Source organism: Rhinolophus sinicus, linkage group LG01 (assembly GCF_036562045.2).
Source record: "Rhinolophus sinicus isolate RSC01 linkage group LG01, ASM3656204v1, whole genome shotgun sequence".
NCBI classification, from domain to species: domain Eukaryota; kingdom Metazoa; phylum Chordata; class Mammalia; order Chiroptera; family Rhinolophidae; genus Rhinolophus; species Rhinolophus sinicus.
Genome location: NC_133751.1, coordinates 207181046 through 207202470, shown reverse-complemented (window position 1 = coordinate 207202470; position 21425 = coordinate 207181046). Strand labels below are relative to the sequence as shown.

The following is a 21425-nucleotide window of genomic DNA, read 5'->3' as shown; positions in this document are numbered from 1 at the left end:
ACCTGGACATTTTTCAGAAGATCAAGTAAAGAATAGAAACTTTACCTCCTTTTATATCCCTTTACCTTCCTGTATTTATAATTATCTTAAATATTTCTTCCACATGCATTTTGAACCATATGGACTGTGCTATTTTTGCTTAAGACATCAAGCGTAATTTAGAAAACTCAAAAGGAGACAGGAAGCCTATTTTATTTATCTGTATTTTTACTGCTCATGCTCTCTCTGATACCCCAAGGTTCCTTCTTTTACTGTTTCCTTTCTGTTTAGAGAACTTCCTGTAGTCATTTTTAGGATAGGTCTTCTGGTAACACATTCTACTAGTTTCCTTCATCTGAGAATGTGTTCATTTCCCCTCGTTCCCAAAGTTCTACTGTGTATAACATTCTGGCCTGACAGTTCTTTTCTCTGAGCACTTGTAAAACATTGTGCCATTTCCTAGCCTCCATGGTTTCTGGTGAGAAATCCACTGTCATTTGAATTAATTTCCCCTATAGGTAAGGTGTCATTTTTGCTCTGGCTTCCTTCAAGATGTTTTCTTTGTCTGTTATTTTCAGAAGTTTAATTATATTGTGTTGCATGGATTTCTTTCAGTTTATCCTGTTTGGGGTTTGTTCAGCTTCTTAAATCTGTGAGTTTATATCTTCTGTCAAATTTGGGAAGTTTTTAGCCATGATTTCTTCAAGTACTTTTTTAGCCCACCTTTTCTTCTCCTCTACTTCTGGGACTTCAATGAAATGAATTTAGATTTTTTGTTATAGTCCCACAGGTCCCTGAGGTTCTGTTCAATTATTTTTCCCCACTCTATTTCTTTTCTGTTGCTTAGAGTAGACAATTCTATTTACTGTCCTATCTTTCAGTTTGCTGATTCTTTTCTCTGTGACCCGATTCTGTTGTTGAGCCCATCCAATGAATTTTTATTTTAGCTACTGCAATTTTTAGTTCTAAAGCTTCCATTTAGTTCCTTACATCGTCTTCTTCTTTGCTGACACTTTCTATTTCATTTGATTCAAGTGTGTCCATTGAAGCGTTTTTATTATATCTGCCTTAAAATCCGTGTTTGATAATTCTAACATCTTTGCCGTCTCGGTCTTGGCAGCTACTGATTGTCTTTTTTCAAGTTTCTTACAAAATGTGTGCTGCTGGTCCCCCCTCATTCCCTGTATGCCACGGGGACACAAGAGCTATGAGAAAGAGACCAGGTGCCTCTGTGCGGCCCCCCACCCCAAGTCGGGAGACCAGCAGCACGTCTCAGTCAGGAGGGCTCCAGTGGCACGTCTGCAGGGACTGGGCCAGTTACAAGCAGAACCGGATTCTTTCAAGTAGTTGAAAGAAACAGAGATTTCCTTCCTCTACTTTGCATCCTTGCGGATCTGTGAGTGCTAAGTGTAGACTTGTGGAGCCCGTTCTGATAACGGCAGTGATGTGGACTGTGTCATTCGTGCTCCCAGAGACAGAAGCCACTGCCCTGCAGACACACAGCATGGCCAGTGCGTCAGAGACTTCGTTAGCTTCTACCTACCCTGGCCTGAAACCCCGTTCTTGTCCACCTCCAAACAGCATCGGGTACAGCGGGGTACGTTCACCGAGCCCACGGACGTAAAGTGCTCCAATCCTGGGACCATAGAGCTGAAAGGAAAAGTCAGTCCTGTATTCAGCAAGGACCCCCGGCCTTCTCTGTACGTGTGCTGACGGCTGAGAGGCACATAGACAAACACGAGGTAACATGTGGGCCCCATGGCGGTGCCACCCACCAGTGCTCGGACACATCAGCGTCACAAAGGCCTTTGGGAACAGAGCAGGTGCTGGGTGGCAGCAGGGCCGCCCCGCCCATCCCCTGGTAGAATGTGCAAAAGGAGAGGGGCTGGGACTAGAGACCGCCAAAGGCTTTTCCTGGGATGAGCCCATGTTTTCAAATCAAAATTAGGCAAAAACTTTAAGGGCCACAGTGTCAGGCCAACGTACACACTCCCCTGAAAACCAGCTGAGTGTTTGTTGTGCTTCAGAACAGGGTGCCAGAAAGACTTCAGGCCCTGGTCACTGCCAGAAAGATGAAAGAAGCTTCTGCATGACTGACCTTTCCCCCATTCCACCTGGAAGATAATTGCTGCTACAACTAAACTTTACACTCAGGAGCCACACTTGAAATCAAGTCAGAGGAAGCCGTCATTGTTTGAAGCCCACGTTGGGGTGGGAGGAGAAGGGTGGGCTGACCAGGGGTCTGCATACTCTCTGCCCAGTGCAGAGCACACACTACCTGGCTAACCCACCTGCCTCATATCTCACCTGAGACCTCACTGCCCTCCCACAGTCTTGCCAGGCCGCCCCCTCCTGCCCCGTGTGGGTTGGGGTACCTCATCATCCCCCTGGTGGCACTCGTCAAATGCCATCCTAGCTGACGCTGGTCTCCCCTTCTGAGGGCTCCCGAGGGCAGGGCAGTGAGCCGCTCGTCCCTGGGGCCAGGGCCTGGCTCTCAGGGACACTGAGGCCAGGTGAGTGATCAGCGGTGAGCGGGCTCTGCTCTAGAGCGAGCCTTCGGGTCACGGAGGCACCTCCCCCACAGGAGGGAAGGGGCCCCTGAGGACGCACCTTGTGCCCCACGATAGTCAGGAAGTCCACGCCCAGGTCCCGCACGTCCACGCGCCGCTTGCCCAAGGCCTGGGCGGCGTCCGTGTGCAGGAGCACACGCGGCAGCCCCGAGGCTGCCCTCTGCTGGTTGAGGGCGGCAACGCGCCGGCCGAGTTCAGGGATGGGCTGAAGGGGGGAAGCAGAACTGAGTGGGTTGCTTTGATTTGATGAAAACCGAAGGAAAGAAACCAGGAGGCGTTAACGCGGACAGACCAAACAATTACAAACCCCAAGAGCACACAGAAAGAAGAGGCCCGGCGCGACGCGAGCACCCGCAGAGCCTGGCCCTTCTCCCCCCCAGGGACGCACCATGATGACACCGGTCTCATTGTTGGCCAGCATGACGGTCACGAGGCACGTAGCCGGGCGGACGGCAGCCAGGATGTCATCAGCCTCTGCCTGCCCGTTCACCTTGGACACCGGGACAAAGGTGACCGCTGAGGCACAAAACACAAATACTGAGGTTAACCCCATCACGTGTCCTCTCTTGACAGGTCATTTAGATACAGATTAACGAAAGCATCTTCCACAAGTAAAAAGTAATTTATTGGAAAAGTTCAGAGTGCTATAAAGAAGGAATAGAAGTCCCTCATTATCCCCCTGCCCAGAATGAGCAACTGAAGGCTTCCTAAAAGAAGGTTCATTTTGTGGAAGACACTCCCCTTTCTGCTTGCAGGGGTGGTGAGGGGACTCTGTTCACAAGAACGTCTCAGCGTGCCACGCACTTAACCTTCACTCTCAGCGCTGACCTGCACTTGTCCCAGACACTTATCTTATTGCTGCAGATGGAAAGTAAGTGTGGCTGACTAAAGAGAGGTTTTTGACTCAATATGGTGGAAGACAAACACATCCACTGTCCCCTCAGGTGCCCCTGAAATGAGAAAACAGACCTACGTCCAAATAAGGGCTACATGTGGACAAGGAATTTGGGGGAATCCCCAGAAAGACAAAAGAAAGACAATGGCATTAGACTAAGAGGAATAATTCACTCAGAACACTAAAGCATGACAGATCCAGTGACCCTCCAAGTTCAGGGTGCACAGGCGGAGAGCAGCACGGAGGCCAACAGCTGAGGCAGATGGAGGACCGGCCTTATACCCAGCGAGCAGGTGACACCACAGGCCCAAGAGAGGAAGGGCAGCCCGCAGACTCTGGTACCGGGTAGGGACCCGCACGAGAAGGGCAGAGCTGAGCATCTGCTACCCAGGAGGAATGAAAACATGTCCTCACAAACACAGACAGACGCGCATACGGCATTATCATAACGCCAAATGTCCATCACCTGAGGAACGCAGGAAGAAAATGTGAGGAATGTCCATATAAGATGGAGCGTTATTCATCCGCACAAAGGACTTACGTAGTGACACATGCCATGATGTGGATAACCCCTGAAAACACTATGCTGAGAAGTCAGGCACCAAGGACCACAGGTCATGTGATTCCATTTACATGAAAGTCCAGAAGTGGGAAATCACTAGAGACACAATGCAGGTTAGTGGCTGCCTAGGGCTGAGGGAAGTGGAGAGCTAGTTAGTGGGTACGGGGTTTATTTTGGGGTTTTACATGTTCTATAGCTTATTGTCTGATGGTTGCACAAGCAGGTGAGTACACTAACATCTACTGAACTGCAATTAAATGGGAGTGCTGTACTGTATGTGAATTACATCTTTTCCATAAAGCTGATTCATAACTAAAGCAGTTGGGAGAGGTGACGGGGAGGGGGTGTGATAGTCAAAGTCTTCATTTTATATGGGGGGGGGGTAGGGGGCGGGGGGGTGTGTCAGCAAACAAATGCTCGAGCTGATAAACCAAGAAATGGAGATTATGTTTGTAGCGATGAAGTATTAAGTTGGAAATAATGCAAAGAAATGCCAACCACCAGAAAAACTCCAGGGGACAAGGGCAGCGTTGCCTCTGAGAAGCAGGACAGGACTGGGGGGGGGGGGAAAGGGGAAAAGGGGGGTTAAGGAGGATGGCGGGAAGAACCTTACTTTGTACTTTACACCTTTCTACCTTTAAATTATTTCCTCTACGTGGACGTTTATACTTTGTAAAAATCTGTGATGTTAAATAAGAGGTTAACTGCCACAGTAACTGATAACAATGCTACTAAGAAGTTGCCCTTCTCCAGAGAAGTGGGACACAGAGAAAAGACAGGAGGGGAACTACAATTTAAATAAGAAAGTGAGGCCTGATGTTTTTTTTTTTTTTTAAAGTGCTGCATTCAGGCAGGACCAGGAGGAGGAAAACCTTCCAAATAATCAAACAGGAAAATCAACAAAATGACTTCACATCAACTGAGCAGATCTGTTAGTTCTTTAGCTTCAGCTAAAAATACTCTCCCCAAGTCACCTTCAGGTTTCCAGGCAGATTAAGTAAGAAGGTTAATGCTGAGAAGAAACCACTTCCTTATGTAAAGGAGAGGTGTCCTGGGATAAAAAGGCTCTTCCATTTTCAAAACTGAGTGGCTACACCGTGTCTTGAGACGCTGTACCACAGAAGTGAAAAAAAGACCAGTTTCCGCTGTGTGACAGTGACAGGGCCCTGTCACCGCAGGCCAAACCTGACTCATCCCTTGGTTTGCCCAGGAGCCTGCGGCCAGGCCCTGCCACCCTGTCCTCTGTCCCGCTCACGCTGAGCCCCCGGCTCCTGCTGAGATAGTCCTGCAGCAGGAGTGCAATTACTCTGGCTTTTACCACCAGAAGTTGATCTCTGCTCGATCCTTTTTCCTCACATTAGAGGAAGTGAGGCCAAGTTCAGTTATTAAAATCAAACGATGAAAAGCACCATTTAGCATTTTATAGACATGCCATTTAAATATGTATATGTTTATCATACACAAGAGTCAGAAATATCACTCGGAAACACCCATGACTAGTTCTACACTTGATCACCCTTGTTTCCTTAGTGGAAACCTCGGGGCACCCATGACGCCCACGTGGCTCCCTGGAAGGGCAGGCTGGGTCACCTGCACCTGAGAACAGCCCAGAAGCCCAAGTGCAGGAGGGTGAGGGCTCACCAAGCCCACGGGCCGCTCCCCCCATGAATCAGTCGTCAGGGTCAGGGGAGTTGTCCCTGCTGGAGTCCAGCCAGGCTGGTCACTCACCAGCCACTTGTTCTTCCACCAGGTGCTCCAGGGGCAGACGGATGGAGTCATGCTCCACGGTGCAGGTGACGAAGTGGGGCGTGGCCCCCTCCACCAGGCGGTGGCGCTCAGCCGCGTCCCCCTCTGAGGCGTGGGCTTTGTGGAAGTGCCGCAGCACGGAATGGATCACCAAGTTATTTGACTGCAAAGACAGAGCAGAAAAATCAGTCACAAAACTTGTCCCGAGTGGGGAGTTAGAGTAGCAATCTGTCTCACTTGGATTTTCCTGGGGGTTCACATTTAGAAAGAAATGTGAACTGCGCCTTTCCATGTGAAAGGCCTAACCATGAAGATTTGGGGTTTTCACCCTTTCAAAAACTTCAGAACTCATTTCTGCTCAATTAAACAACATTGGGCTTAAATTTTAAATGTAATAAATCTGTCAAAAGAGAGGCCAGGCCCCCATCGCTGGTGGGGGTGCAAGCCAGCCCAAGGCCATCTGGCAAATCTGTCAAGTAACTTCTTCGGCCCAGCAAGTCTGTTTCAGGACGAGATCCTACACTTGCACAGAAGCAAATGGTAGCTATAGAGATCATTTATGAGGTATAGCACTGTTGGTACCAGCAAAACCTCGGCAAGCCCTTCAATGTCTAGCGGTAAGGGTACTTGTTAAATCAATTACACGACAGCATTCAGTGGAGCACCAAGCCGATAAAAATGCCAGGGAATGCTCTGGGGCTGGTATCAAAAGATACCTTGTTAAGTGAAAAAAGGTAGCAAATAGTATATACAGTATTCTACGGTTTGCATAACAAGGGCGAGATACATACTTGTTTGCTTACATATGCAAAACAATTCTTGAAAAGGTAGAAAGGGAAGCAGAGAAGAATATAGAAATCCACATACTTATTTGCTTTAAACGCATAGACTATCTCTGGAGGACACGAAAGAAACAAACAATACTGGTCTCCTGTGGAAAGAGAAAGTGGACAACCAAGGCAGTGTGTGTGTGTGTGGGGGAAGCCTTTAAAAAAAGTAACCTTTTCTCTTCTATTTAAATATAACATATGTACCGAAAAGTGTGCAAAATATAAATTAAGTTTAATAAAAAAGTATAACAGTGACTACCTGAGTAACTGTTACCTGGGTCAAGACAGAAGCACTGCCCACACTGCAGTGCCCTTCCTAAGCCCCCCCACCCCGAACTAACTACACCCCGATTTTATGCTTGTATTTCCTAGGTAAGCATCCTTCAACAACAGTGTTTATTTTACATCTTTTAGACCTTCATACGAATGGAAATGAAGTAATTTTTTTCAATTACAGATGCAGCCTCTTCAGGTGTGTGCACAGAGTGAGGGAGATGGGCTGCTGGCCTCGTGCTGCAGGTGGCACTCATGTAGCCGGTGCTCAGGGGATGGAGACACAGAGGGTGACACCGTGGGCCTGGTGGAGAGCTGAGGCAGCTGACACCACGGTTTTCTGGATCCGACACCCCTTGAATTAGGTATCGGCGAGGAGCTGGTCAGGGATGCCGGCTCAGGCGTGCTTCCCCAAAAGGTGGACGCTTCTTTAGAAGTCCCAGAAAACAGGGCTGCCCACATAGCGATTCTGTCCAGAAAAGAGGAGCCTCCTGGTCTCCATGTGGCCAGAGGAGCCTTGCAGCCCGCACGCCATAGGTCCCCGCTGGCGACAGAGTAAAAGATGACGACCCTCAGGCTCTGAACAAGAGGAAGGTGCCCAGGCCCCGCCCACGTCCACCTCCCTCCCTTGTAGGCGCCTTGCCAGGGCCACTGATGACGTCTGAGCAGCCTCAAGACGGCGGCTGCACTTCTGGCACACTGGGAGCACGGCAGCTTCTGTTGAGACCGGCAGGTCACTCCTAAAACTGCACCCTGTGCTTAGGCTATGACACTCCTAGGCACTGGGCTCCAGACCAGACAGGTGGCTGGGGCGGAGGAGGCTCCTTTCGAGCCACTAGGAGTCTGGTCCTGGGTTGGTGGTCACAGTGACCAGGGGTCTGGCGGCAGCCCCCTCCCCTTACTCAGCTCGGCTACCTCGGCTCTGCTCGGCCAGCCTCAGCGTCCTCTTTGGACTGACTTCTTTTGCCCCGTGTTGTTGCAGGTGGCTCGTGGTGTGGACAGTAGGGCTGCATCGAAAGGTATTAACATCAATCCATTCTAATCTGCAGGGACAACTGGGTGGGTCCCAGTTTCTGGCTGTCATGAACTGTCCTTACCTGTCCCCTGGTGCCCAAGCGTCTCGTCTGGCTAGGACACGCACCTCTGAGTGAGACGGCTGGCTGACAGGGTACATGTCTTCCGCTTTACAGCTAATGCCACCGTCTTCCAAATGCTTTTCCAGTCTGCACTCCTGCCAGCCCTGTCTGGGCGCCCACGGGTCCACGGGCCTTGTCCACACTGAGCGTCACTGGAACCCTTCACCCCTCCCACTCTAATGGGTGTGCAGAGGGGCTCTGGGCTGTTGACTCTGGGACTTTTCACACGTACGCACCGCCTGGCTTCTCCTCTGTGAAGTCGTGTTCAAGCTTCCTGTCCGTGTATCTCCTGGGGTACCTGCCAGTAAATTCTCGATGCTAGTCTTTTGTCAGGTGTGTGTTGCAAATACCTTGTCCCTCTGTCCATCGACAGACGAACGCATGGGCACAGCTCAGCTCCAGGTCCAGTTACCATTGCCATTGCTAGTTGCAGGGGGCGCAGCCCACCATCCCTTGCGGGAGTCGAAACCAGCAACCTTGTGATTGAGAGGACGCGATCCAACCAACTGAGCCATCCAGGAGCTCAGCGGCAGCTCAGCTCAAGGTGCCGTGTTCAAACTTAGTTGCAGGGGGCGCTGCCCACCATCCCTTGCGGGACTCGAGGAATTGAACTGGCAACCTTGTGGTTGAGAGCCCGCTGGCCCATGTGGGAATCGAACCGGCAGCCTTCGGAGTTAGGAGCACGGAGCTCTAACCGCCTGAGCCACCGGGCCGGCCCCACTTCCCCGTCTTCTTAATCTTCAGGAAGTCTTGACTATCCTTGGCCTTTTGTATTTCCATGTAAATCAGTTTGTGAGATTCCACCAAAACAAGGGCCAGAATTTTGGTTGAAGTTGCAATGACTCTACAGAGCAGTTTGAAGTGATGTATTTATGATGGCGAATCTTCCAGTCTGTGAACATGGTATGTTGCTCCATTTATTCAGAACTCTTCTGACACCTCTCAGTAAGATTTCTATTACTTTTCGGTGGTGGTGGTGAAGGGGGTGGGGTGGGGTGTCTTACAAATTCTTTTACACTAGATTTGTTTCCCAAATAGTTCACATTTTTTGGTGCTCTGGTAAACAACATTTGTTGTTGATATATAAAAATACAATTGCTTTTTCTATGTAATAACTTTGCTAAATTTTCTTATGAACTTGAATAATCTGGCTGCAGGTTCTTTTGGGTTTTCTTTTTCTTTCTTTTTCTGTTTTATTTGGGGAAGGGGAACAGGACTTTATTGGGGAACAGTGTGTACTTCCAGGACTTTTTCCAAATCAAATTGTTGTCCTTTCAATCTTAGTTGTGGAGGGCGCAGTTTAGCTCCAGGTCCAGTTGCCATTGTTAGTTGCAGGAGGCACAGCCCACCATCCCTTGTGGGCGTTGAGGAGTCCAACCGGCAACCTTGTGGTTGAGAGCCCACTGGCCCATGGGGGAATCGAACTGGCAGCCTTTGGTGTTAGGAGCACAGAGCGCCAACCTCCTGAGCCAACGGACTGGCCCTCTTTTGGGTTATCTAGGTGGACGGTCACATCGTGAGCTGGTGGCCGTCATGCCTGCCTCTGCAGTACCGAAACGAGGTGCTGAGTGCTGCTGACTGAGCAGGGGCCGCGGTCTTCGAGTATCTTCTACCAATTTAAAAAGAAGCACCTTTGGAATGGGTCAAACCTCACACTCCTAACGAGGAGAACAACTTAGCAGGGCTTCAAAGGGAAGATTCTAGCGCAAAATGAAGGGGAAATTGTCTTCACAGAAAGAGTAGTGCAGAGAATTCAGACATTATGTTACACATTACATCACATATTACGTGGAATTCACTTATAGGATAATGGCTACTTATGTCAAGTGAATTTGCAAACTAGCAAGACCAAGCATTATTCTTTCTTTTAAAAAAAATAAATAAATAAATAAATAAATAAATAAATAAATAAATAATAAAATAAAAGGGAGCACTTTCTATTTCTTACTGAACTTATAGCTAAGAGATTGTGAGACTGTTTAGAAACATTACCTCCGTGCCCCCAGAAGTGAAGATTATGTCTTGAGGTTTCCCACCTATCATCTTCGCAAGGCTTTCCCGGGCTGCACTGATAATATCCTTGGCCTTCCTACCTTGAGAGACCAAAACGGAAATTCATGAACATTGCTTTCCCAAGCCCAATCAACATGTTTAAAAGAACAACCAGACACGAAGGAGCGAGAGAGCTGAGTGGGCAATTCTAAAACGAAACATGTCCTGTCAGCGTAACCACGGTAACAGGCTACAACCTAGAAATGACTTGGGGAAGGGACAGCTGTGAGATGTTAGCAAATCAGTCAGAAGTACTGAGATTGAAGTAACTTAGTGAGAGCCAGAAATAAATATGGGAGGACGCCGGGGAACCCGAAAATGCCCTCTGTCATGCTGTTCCTCTTACCGGATGCTAGAGGAGGGGAAGCTGTGGCCATCTGCCTTGCTTCCCATTCATCAAGACAGGAAAATGAAAGGATGGGATAATTTGCTTAAGATCACACTGCAAAACAACAAAAATAAGCAAAAATAGAACTCATCACTCCTCAACACAAAGTCCAACGCCATCTCACACAGCAGGTGCCCAGGTGAATAGGGGGGTTACTGCCTCAGGGACCCCTCTGCTTTCCCACAGGGGCCATGCAGCCCAGCCTTTACCAGTTTCACTGGCTCGTAGGAAAATAGGAACCAAACCTCATGAGACAGGGAAAGAAAGGCTCTGGGATGGGAATCCTGAAAATTTCAACAACCGTTCTTACTTAAATAGTCCACATGCCAGGAGCCTTCAAACTGTTTTGACTATTCAGCCTGTTTGTAAAAATAACACCAAAAACCAAAAAACCAAAAAACAGAGCATGAGCAGGCACCACCAAAATGTGTGTGTGTGTGTGTGTATATATATATATATATATATATATATATATATATATATATATATATATATATAATAAAACATACATAAAAGTAGGAATGTAAAAAGATGTGGTAAAAGTAAATATACAAAGTAGTTCACACACTCCCCTTAGGTTCCAGCGCTAAGTGGTGGTGGTCTGGTAGTCAGGAAAACCTCGTCGTTCTAGTTAGTGATACATTAAAAGACTGCAGTGAATGTCAGCTCAGGCAGGACAGCTGCCTGGCAACGCTCCTGGCTCCTCTCAGAATGTCGCTCATCCCCATGCACCAGCTACCCCGGCTCTTCCTCTAGGATTCGTGGAGCCACCCCAAGGAGCCCGCAGGGGGGCTGATTCCAAAGCAGCACGTCCTTCTCTGCTTATTCCCCCACTGTCCTCCCAGGGCAATGGCTGTGGCCCGTTTGGTGTATCATCTCCGCACCTTTTCCAGCACTTAAGCATTTCAGAGAGCTCTCTTTTCAAAAATGGGTTTCATAATTCACATGTTGGTTAGTAAAAACTTCCCTTTTCTACTTATCTACACTCTTGGCGGCCCTTCTAAGAAGACTCATGGGGCTATGTTGCCGCCATCCACACCTGTGAGGAGGGCTAAACTGAAGGCCTGACCCCTGCACAGGTTCGGGAGGACCTGCAAGTACCTCTGCCGGCAGGGACAGAAACGTACAACTCCTCCGGGGAGGGGACAGCAGCTCCCCAGGAAGTCAAATGCACACTTATCATAGGACCCAGTTGTTCTCCTCCTAGGTATTTATGGAAAATATTATTTACCTGAAACAAGAGAGCAATGCCCACGCTTTGGGCACGAATATTCTCAGCAGCATTAGAGCCCCGAACTGGAAACAGTTCAAGTCCATCAACAGACGAGCGCATGGGCACACTGGTCCCACACACCGCGGCCTGCTCAGCAGGAAAAAGCCATTGCCCAGACACCCAACGACCTGGATGAACCATGCCGCCTGGAGGAAGCCAGACAAAAAGGCTGAGAGTCACTGTAAAGCACACTAATCCAGTGACAAAGCACATTGCTGGGTACCTGGGGACTGGTCGGAAGGGGTTACAAAGGGCACCAGGAGACTTGGGGGCAATGGAAATATGCGCCCTCTTGATTGTGGTGATGGCTTCAGGGATGTGAGTCAAAAGCTGTCAAATTGTAGGCTTTAACGCGCAGGGTAGCGCATTTGAATTGCACGCCAATAAAGCTGTCAAAAGGGGCGGGGCTCTGGATGGTCTAGTTCCTTGTGCGTAGGCAGAGACCCGCCCCAGCGAGTCCCCAAAGCACAGCTATGGGACACCACATCCTACTTGCAGGTGGGAATGCTACCGGAAACAACCATTTAGTTGCTCTTTTCATTTACTTATAATTTAAATGTCCAAATAGGATCTAACACCACTTGCAATAAAAGTGCATAACCAAGGAGGTCATTATATGAACGGCAATTAGGCACTGTTATTGGAGTAACGTCCAACTTACTTCGGAGTGGGAGACAGATCTGTGGTGAGACAGGCAAGGCTCTTAGGAGACACATGCCTAAGAATTCAGAGGCAAAGATCAGCTATTTATAACTTCCTTTCAACTGATTCAGAAAAAATGGGGCAATGTTAATAACTGGTGAATCCAGGTAAAGGAAATGCGGGTGCTCATTACACTAGTATTTCAACTTTTCTGCAGATGCTACATTTCCCAAGATCAAACTTTGGCAGAAGGCGTTAGAACCAAAATCCATCACATATGTTTGACAGCAATGGTTCCTCTTCTCTCTCCCACCCCCAGCACATGATAATAATTGTCTTATTTTTTAGAAAAACAATGAAATAGAAATATGGCCTGAATATCAGACCAGGAACTTGGTTTGGTTCACTGCTCTCTCCAGCAGGCACAGAGGAAACACCCACGGAAATCTGATTTTACGTGTCATTAAGCAGGACTTGAGTCCTTGGAGATGAGTGCAAGTCTCATTAAGTCACAGCCCCTCCATCCTGGGGCAGGTGGGCCTTGAGGACGTCAGAAGATGCTACTGGCACAGGTTCTTGGGAGTGGCTGACCGCAGTAAGAGTGGTTATGGTGTGAAAAGCCCAGAACCCAGAGCTAGGAGCTGGTTCCTCTGGGACCAGTGAATGCCACTTGACCACTCCGAAAGTGGGCGCCCTCACCTGCACACCTGGGACCCTACCCCTGCCCACCTCACAGTTTATCCCCAATAACAGAGATGGGGGCATGGGAAGGGAGGACAATCTAACTCACGGACACACTAACACCCGCCCATCGTCTGCAACAATCAAGGGTTTGCCTAAGTGACAGAGACGAAGAAGCAGGAGCACATTATATTAAAACATGTGCTTGTTATCATGTAAGAACAGAGCAGTGAAGCGATGTCACCTTAAATTGTAGCTTTAGGAAGCCCTCATTTCCTTACAGTACGCATGCCGATTATAGAAAAATTCAAAACCAGGAAACAAAAAGAACCCCAAACCGCCCTCTGTCCCCTACTCAAAGATAACTGCGAAAGAGGTATTCGTGCATCCCGTCTGTGCTGAGGCTGACAGCTGTTCTCTCTGCCACTCTCCCTTCCTACAGTAACATTCTTGCTGAATTAAGACCACATTTAGATTAAGAAATTCTTTGATTGATTAAGAATTAAGACTGAATTTCCCAGCTGCCATTGCAATTAGAATGCCAATGAGTGGCCATGGGACCAACCTCCAGCAGTGGGTTATAAGCCAGAGTAGTACATGAACGTCCAGAAGTGTCTCTGAAGGACTCAGACCTCCCTTTTTCCTTCCCACAGGCTGGACTGCTGACATGATGGCTTGAGCTGTAGCAGCCATCTTGACACAAGGGGGTTAGAAGAATAAGACAGGAGCTGGGGCCCCTGGTGATGGCTGAGGACCACATGGGCCCTGGATTGAGAGAACAGACTTCAAGCTGCTGTCATTAGCAGTTTTCTGTCTCTCACAGCTGTGTTTCCCATCCTTGCACGTACACAAGTGTGTCTATGGGAGCAGGTAGGGGAAAACGATGAAACCGTATTATACGTCCTATTGTATAACGTGCTTTACCACGGGAACCAGGTGCCACTGCTCTCCTATGGGACAGTGACACGGTCTACACGGTCACTTTCTCAGGGTCCGACTCCAGTGCAGGGCCTCAGCATCCTTACGTTGATCAACCCCTGGAAGGGCACTGAGGCCAAGCCCCGGTGTGACAAACGTGTGGCATGTCCACTTCCCACACACCCTCAGCACCGCCCTTAAAATAAATTCCCCCGAAGGAATTCTTATTAGTACTATTAAGTCACAATCATGTGAAAGTAATTAAGTCATTCTGTCACAAAGGTCATTGTCTTCCTCCCTTTATTTTTTTGACTTTCTACCTGAGTATCAAAAGAAAGTGAATCGCCATGCATTTTTTAGTTATGGTTCTTAATTTGTGTAGACACAGGCTGTCCAGGCAACTGAAAAGCCACTGCCAGGCTACATGGGGTCAAGAACATGATTTGTCCCGCGGGTTATTCCTAAACTTCTTCAGGACAAACGCATTTTATTGGCATTTAATTGCTCCCCATATTGTCAAGTCTAATACACCAGGAAGTTTAATTTTATTAGAGGAAAGATTAGACACATGGAAATGTCCAGAAGGTTAGTCAGAACACATGTACCAAATAAACCAACAAATATGTTAATGCATGACTAGTACCCGATTTTGAAAATGCTTTTAGGGTGAAAAAGGTGAAGGGATTAAGAAGTACCAATTGGCAGTTAAGAAAATAGTCACGAGACATAAAGAACAGCTTAGGGAAGAGAGTCAATAATACGGTAATAAGTATGTATGGTGTCAGAATGGTACTAGACTTATGGGGGGATCGTTTCATAAGGTATATAAATGTCTAATCACTGAAACTAATATAAATATTGTATGTCATCTGTAATTGAAACATGTTAAAAATAATAAAAAAAATAAAAGAAAACGTTTCTAGTTATCAAGTTACTGTGAAACTTTAACTAAGTAACCAGCTATGAAAGCCCGCTGAAGCTTGTGAAGTTGCACACAGGTATTAGGGCAGGGGACTGCTTGAAAGGGATTTTAGTTCACCATCATCCACAGTTAAGATAGTTTATGTGAATTATCCCTGATAAACATTAAATAAGAAGGGTACAACCTGAGGTCGCCATCTGTAAAACATAATGGAACGCTACTGATTTGAAGCAAATTATTTTCCCAAACCTCCAATACAACGCGCTGCATTAAAACAAGAATAAATAACAAGAATATTTATAACTAAAGTAGAGACTTTAAAAGTAATTCTCATTTTTTAAAAATGCTGGGAGTATGGTCAATCTTGATGATTTAAAAGATTCATTTTGCAAATTTTGTAAGGATCAACTGAGAGATACGTGACAGGGTTTCACTAGGCAGTGTTATTACAAATAACTCAATAAAACATCTTTTTCACCCGGGCAAGGAAGACGGGTGTGTTCGTTAAAGATTAAAGATTATGGTATCAACAAGACTCGACATACAAATTCGATTTCAAATTTGGAAAACTACAAAGAATTACAGTGAAAGACTTGCCGTTAACAGAAAATCTATCCAAAACCAAGCGATCCCATGTGGTGTACAACTGCCCCCCATATGTCCCATCTGTGCGCTTCTAGAATTACCTGCAGGGTAAGGACTGCTGGGATTTCCCCAGGCTTCCCGCATGGCCTCGGTCATGGCCTGGATAACCTCTGGCTCCAGGGGGGTGGTTGCATTATAGTCCATATAAACTTTCCTGAAGGAAAGAAAACAAGGATGGCCTCATATGGAAAAGCAGATGGAGTATGGAAACACCGCTGCACTTGTCTGTCAATCATATCAGTAGGAGCAAACAAGGTCAAGGTCAGGCTGCTCCTCTGCATAAACTTCCATCCACCCCTTGGCTGCACTGGTGGTTCACCCGCAGCAGCTCGCAGGTTAGATCTGTGCCCCCAGGGAGCCCCACGTTCCCAAGGGCGTTTCCCCCAGCTTGCTTTTTTGACTTCACCAGTTTTCCCTTATTTCCCTGTGGTTTCTGTGAAGCTGTGAGACTGGGTATGATGGGGAGCCCATTCTCCCCACTCACCTCCCTCTTCACTTCCCCGACACTGGCAGGCTCCCTGGAGCAGAGGTGCTGCTCCTGCCCTCCAACTTTCTTTGGTTTTCTTTGCCTAGAGTAACCAAGCCCCACCTCCCCATAACTTTTTCTGTTTTTGCTCCAACTTGACCTTCTAGTAATGCTCCCTGCAGCTCTATTTAAAATTGCAGCCACCCACCCGTTCCCAGCACTCTTCTTTCCCCCTTCTCTCCTCATCACATGACACCCTAGATTGGTTCCTTGTTCACTGTCTGCCTCAACAGAAAGTAACAGCCGTCAGCCCAGGCAGCTCCATGGTCTCACAGCCTGGCTCTGCTGGCTTTCCTCACTGCTCTGTCACCAACACACAACAAAATCCTGCCTGATACTAGTAATCATTTTTACCTGATTTTTAAATCAACAATAGTGTTCAAACCGATCTACATGAAAATTCAAACACAATGACCATCCATGGTTGTTCAAACGGTTTTTTTTGTCTGTCTCTTAAATCAGGATGTGTTTTAATGCAGCATCTTGTCTATAAGCTGTTCGAAGTCACCTGATAGGTACAGGGCTTTGGGGCTTTGGGAAGTTTGATTAGACATCCTTGGCCACTCGTGTTAGGAATCCCGTCATGGTGTGACTTAAATCCACAAGCGCCCCGACTTGGCTCTCAGTCCCACTAAGTGCCCGCAAGATATTAGTGCCGCTGAGTGGCTGCAGCTTTCCAACCTGCTGCTTGGCTGAGCTCATTTCCGGCCTGAATTCCAGATGAACACTTTGTAGATCACTCCGTTCCATTATCTGCTCCTTCCTTAAAGTGCTATCAATATTGGATGGAAAAGCCGAACTCTAGCTTCACAACCAAAACGTAAAAAGGCATCGTGAAACTCCTCTCCACTCAGTCTCCTTTGGGGACATTCTTCAGCTCCCTGTCGCTCTCTCCCAATCAGAGTAGAATGCCTCAAGAAAGAGCTGGTCTGATTTAGACCTGGACCCAGATTTTAAAGGCACACACATCTTCAGGTAAAGAGAATTACGCTCCCCCCACACCCGCAAAGGAGTATTTAACACATTTCTGAATTAGATGGAGAAGACTCACAAACAAGACAAAACATCACCTCTGGCCCCTCCTCCATCTCCCCCCAGGGGAAATGGTTCCAGCAGGCTGAAGAAGGGGTGGGCTGGAAGCGCCTCCCAGTCTTCACCCCCTTTCCCAGCTCAGGCCAGCTGCCTGGGAGGCATCTTTCTTAATTCCTCCCTTCCCTACACCAATGCTTCGGCAGGTCCTGCGGTTGGTTCTGCCTCAGTACATCCACTTCTCCCGCCAGCACCCTTCCCTCCTAGATTATAAAGATCCCCAAGTGGTTTCCCTGCTTCCTCCCCTGCCCCACGCCCCTCCCTACTGTCTACAAGGCAGCCAGAATTCCTTTAAAATATGACTAAATTACATCATTCTCCTATTCAAACCTTCAAGATCCCCATCACCCTTAGCATGCACCCCGAAGTCCCTCCTGGGCTCTGTAGCTCTGCCGCGTCACCCGGCTGCCAGCTGCTCCGACAACCCCTGCTCCCCAGCTGCGCGCGCTCGGCACTCTTAGAGGCCACGCATCCCAGCAGGCTCCTTTCTGCCCTCGGGGCCTTTGCAGAGGCTGTTGCCTGTTCCCGGCGTGCTGTGCGCGTTCTCAGAACTAGTGCTGCTGACTCCTGGATGTCACGCAGGTTTCAGCCCAAAGACTTCCCCCGGAGGGCGCCCCGACCCCTCGCCCCGCGGTGCCTGGAGGGCTTCCCGGAGGAGGGCGCCAGCGGCTTTCCTCGCCTTCCCCGCAGAGTGCACACCTCTCCAGCGGGCTCTTCTCTTCGCAGCCGCCGGGCGGACTCGACACGCGAGTCTGCGCGCCGCAGCTCAGTTCGGCAGCCGCCTCCATCCCAGTCCCGCCGCTGCACAGCTCCGCCCATACGCCCCAGGCGCGGTCCAACTGGCCCAGCCGGTCCTGCCCCCGAGAGTAGCCTGGAGGCGGGGCCGCGAAGCCCGGCTCTCGTCCGGATTGGCTGGGCTGTGCCCTGCAGGCCAACCCCCGCGCTTCAGCGGGCCTAGAGCACTCTGAGGGGGCGGGGCCTCCCGCGCTGGGAGAGTAGAATGCTGATTGGCTGCGCGGGGTCAGGAGGGGGCGGGGCGCCGAGCGCGTCACAGAGGGCGTGGCTATGGAGCGCAGGCAGAAACCGCGAGGGAGCATAGTCTCCTTGGTTGCGGGGTGTGCGTGTCTGCCCTGCTCCTCAACCCCAAGATCCCTGCGCTGGTCCCGCGCATAGAGAAGGCGGCGCCCGATAGCGGGGGTGGCGGACGCGGCACACGGAGCTCGCATGCGTGCGCCCCGCTGTCCCCCCCATGCAGGCGGGCCACACTTCTGCGGCGTCGCAGTCCTGGGTGCTCCTGAGACACGCACCGAAGGCCCAGCTGGAGGGTCCGTCGTGGTCCTGCGCGTGCGTGACTCGATCTTCTCCATAGGTGACTCTGAGTGAACTGAAGAATCATTTAATGAGGGTGGATTAGAAGGGTCTGGAGCAGAGGCTGGGAGCCCATTTGGGCAAGGCAGGAGCGGGCGTGGACACGCAGGGAAAGTGGGTTCAAGATAGGTTTCCGAGGAAAAATGGGAGTGGGGGACAGCTGAACATGGGGCAGGAGGCAGAGTGAGGAAGCCATGACTAGCAAGTTAGCGCCTCATCTGGAAAGGGAGGAACGGGAGGGGAAGGTGATGGGCTGGGTTTGGGAGGTTGTCTGTGAGACGGCCCAGTGGAAAAGACTAACGTTCGTGGATCCCGTCAACAGTAACAGAAGTCAGTTGTGAAAGTGGTGAGAGGACGAAGATCCAGATTCTTAAATTCTAGCGAAGCCATCGACTGGCCACCCCTTGTGTAATTACAGTCTCTACGTTTCGGTGAGCCTTGAATGTGCCAGATACTGTTTGTCGTGTGGGGCGGCCTGTGGGGGTCTCTGCTCCCGCTCCCCACATAACGCAGGATGTGGCCAGGCCCAAAAAGGAGCACCCACGGAGCCATAGGTAGGGGAGTCATATCACTATATTCTCTCTGGTCGGAGACACACACAGTAGTAGCCACACCATCTGCAGTCCACCCTTCACTTCTCTGCCTGCCAACCAACCAACCAACCAACGCAGCCCCACAGTTACATCAGTAGCCAATTGGCTGCAACCAGTTACAGCTGATGGCCAACCAATCACAGTTGATGGTCATTCATGCCCCGAGCCAGCACCTCCCCATGCCAGGTTGAGAGCCTGGAAACTGCTCTCAGGGACTCTGTCCCCACACTCCACCCCTCCAGGGTCTCACCTCACAATCTAGGCAACAAGCATAGAAAAAAGCATTGGCCAAGTCCACTACGTAGTGATATGTTCCCAGGCAGACAGTCAGACGATCCATTAAATCATGAACTGAAGGCACTGCCGTGTGCAAAGGTGGCGTCACCTTATTTAACTCCCTATAGTCCACAGTCATTCGCCAGGTCCCATCTGGCTTCTTGACAGGCCATACTGGGGAGTTAAAGGGACTGTGCGTTGGCCTCACAATATGTGCCTTTTCCAATTCCAATATTGTACGACCAATCTCCTCCTGCCCTCCTGGCAGGCGGTACTGTCGCACTTTAACCATGTGCCAGGGCTGTGGCAACACTTGAGGAGGGTGGTGAGCATGCCCGCGTGTCACTGCTTTCGTCACTTGGATCCGGAGATGGAACTCTCCTACCGATGTCTGTAAGCTGAGGCCATGTAGCACATCCACCCCTAGAATATACTCCAGAATGGGGGAGACATAAACCTTGTAGGTACGAGGGGGAAGCATTCCTATACCCAGTGGTAAGGAAACAGCTTTTACAGTCACAGTCTTTCCCCCGTAGAAATCAATGCAGGTTGCTGGTCTGGGGAACAGTTCTGGGTTCCCATAAACAAGACTGCAGTGTGCGCCAGTGTCAACTAGGGCTAAAACCCTCTGCACATTAGAAGGGGACCAATGTAGGACAGTTCCACGTGGGGCCTCCGGTCCCTGCTCGTCCCCTCTGACCGGGTACCTTGGCCCCACCCCTAATCAAGCTGAAAGGAGTCGGCCTCAAGCGACTGCATGAAGTCCTGGAGGGACACGGGTCGCGCTTTCCCAGACTCCTCCTTTAGGCTTCTCTGGAATTGCTGTTCCAGACGCAACTGTTTCCAAAGTTCCAACAAGAGTACATTGGGTTGTCGGTCTATCTCCTCCTGATCGACCCCTGCTGCCACGAGATCACGCCACATCTATGCGCGTGTTACTCTCGGAGACCCGCGACCTCGCCCCTTTACCTTTGGTTTGGACTTCCAGATCTCAACTGTTCAGACGTCCTGTCTTAACTTTCTTCGCCTCCGGCTTCCAACATCCCCTAGGGTGGCCATGGCAGTTGTAACTTCATGGATCCGTCACCCCACACAGGGCGTAAGAATGGCGACCAGCGCTGATGTCTCCGATTACCTCTGACCTCTAGGCTGGCCAAGGACGAAATGGGCACCCAGGCCTCTGAGGCTGCTGGCCGAAGCGGTAGCGTCTTCCCCTGTAGGGAGTGGGCAAGCACAGTGGCCCATCGGAACTTGGGCACCAACCATGCTGAAGAAAGCCCGGGCTCTTCGGATAATTCACAACTCTGACTTCCAGCCGGGCTTCATGTTTCCCTGCTACAGCTTTGGAACCGACTCCTTTCTCCACCCTTGCGCTGTTCACAGTCACCGTGTGAGCCATTTAAAGGTGATTAAGAGCACTGAATCCTCTTTCCCTTCCCACCATTCCAGCCAGATGGAAAACACCCCCAGCTCGGCCATGTCCGCTGCTATCATCCCCCAAGTTGGAGAGGGCATCTCCGAAGAAGCCTTTAGACTTATAGGAAACTGGGACCCTGACCTTGCCTTCCATATTCAGCTCATCCTCAGCTGCTTGAAACTTCTCTTCAAATGTGTCCATATTTGCAACCTGCATGAATTCACCTCATTAGGCCAAGCCAGGCCACCTGAACACCACATCTCCAGGGCGCAGGTAGTCTTCCACCACCTCGCTCCCGGGCACCCATCGGACCCACTGCACTTCGTCTCGGCCAACATTTCAGTCCAAGAAATGTTGCCCCTGCTGGTTCTGAGCGAGTTCAGCCGGCTCCTGAGGACGGCGATGACAGGATATGGACATTTTGGAAAACTTTCTGAGGACAGTTATCAAGATGATGGATTGCCTTGGACACGAGGTCACAAAAAGGTTAGATTTTTTCTTTTTCTTTCATTCTTTTTTTTAATGCAGCCCAGAAACATGGGTAAGGGGGTGAGAGACTCAGGATTTGGGAGAGATTCTCTAACTTGCAGAGGTTTCCAAAGATACATTTGCTTCTTTCAAATGTAGTGCATTGTATAATCAAC

The 21425-nt window shown here is 49.5% G+C and overlaps 1 protein-coding gene across 1 annotated transcript in view; it reads right to left on the bottom strand.

Moving 5' to 3' along the window:
- SCLY (selenocysteine lyase) overlaps positions 1 to 18368 on the bottom strand; it is a 32576-nt gene extending 14208 nt beyond the window's left edge. The window contains exons 1-7 of the mRNA XM_019740917.2: positions 17827 to 18368; positions 15554 to 15666; positions 9984 to 10084; positions 5735 to 5915; positions 2938 to 3065; positions 2590 to 2754; positions 1523 to 1629 (exon numbers count right to left, since the gene is read on the bottom strand). Of these exons, the coding sequence (XP_019596476.2) occupies positions 1523 to 1629; positions 2590 to 2754; positions 2938 to 3065; positions 5735 to 5915; positions 9984 to 10084; positions 15554 to 15666; positions 17827 to 18353 (1322 nt within the window). The 5' untranslated portion in view covers positions 18354 to 18368. The remainder of the gene's footprint in view (positions 1 to 1522; positions 1630 to 2589; positions 2755 to 2937; positions 3066 to 5734; positions 5916 to 9983; positions 10085 to 15553; positions 15667 to 17826) is intronic.
- Positions 18369 to 21425: the final 3057 nt, after the last annotated feature.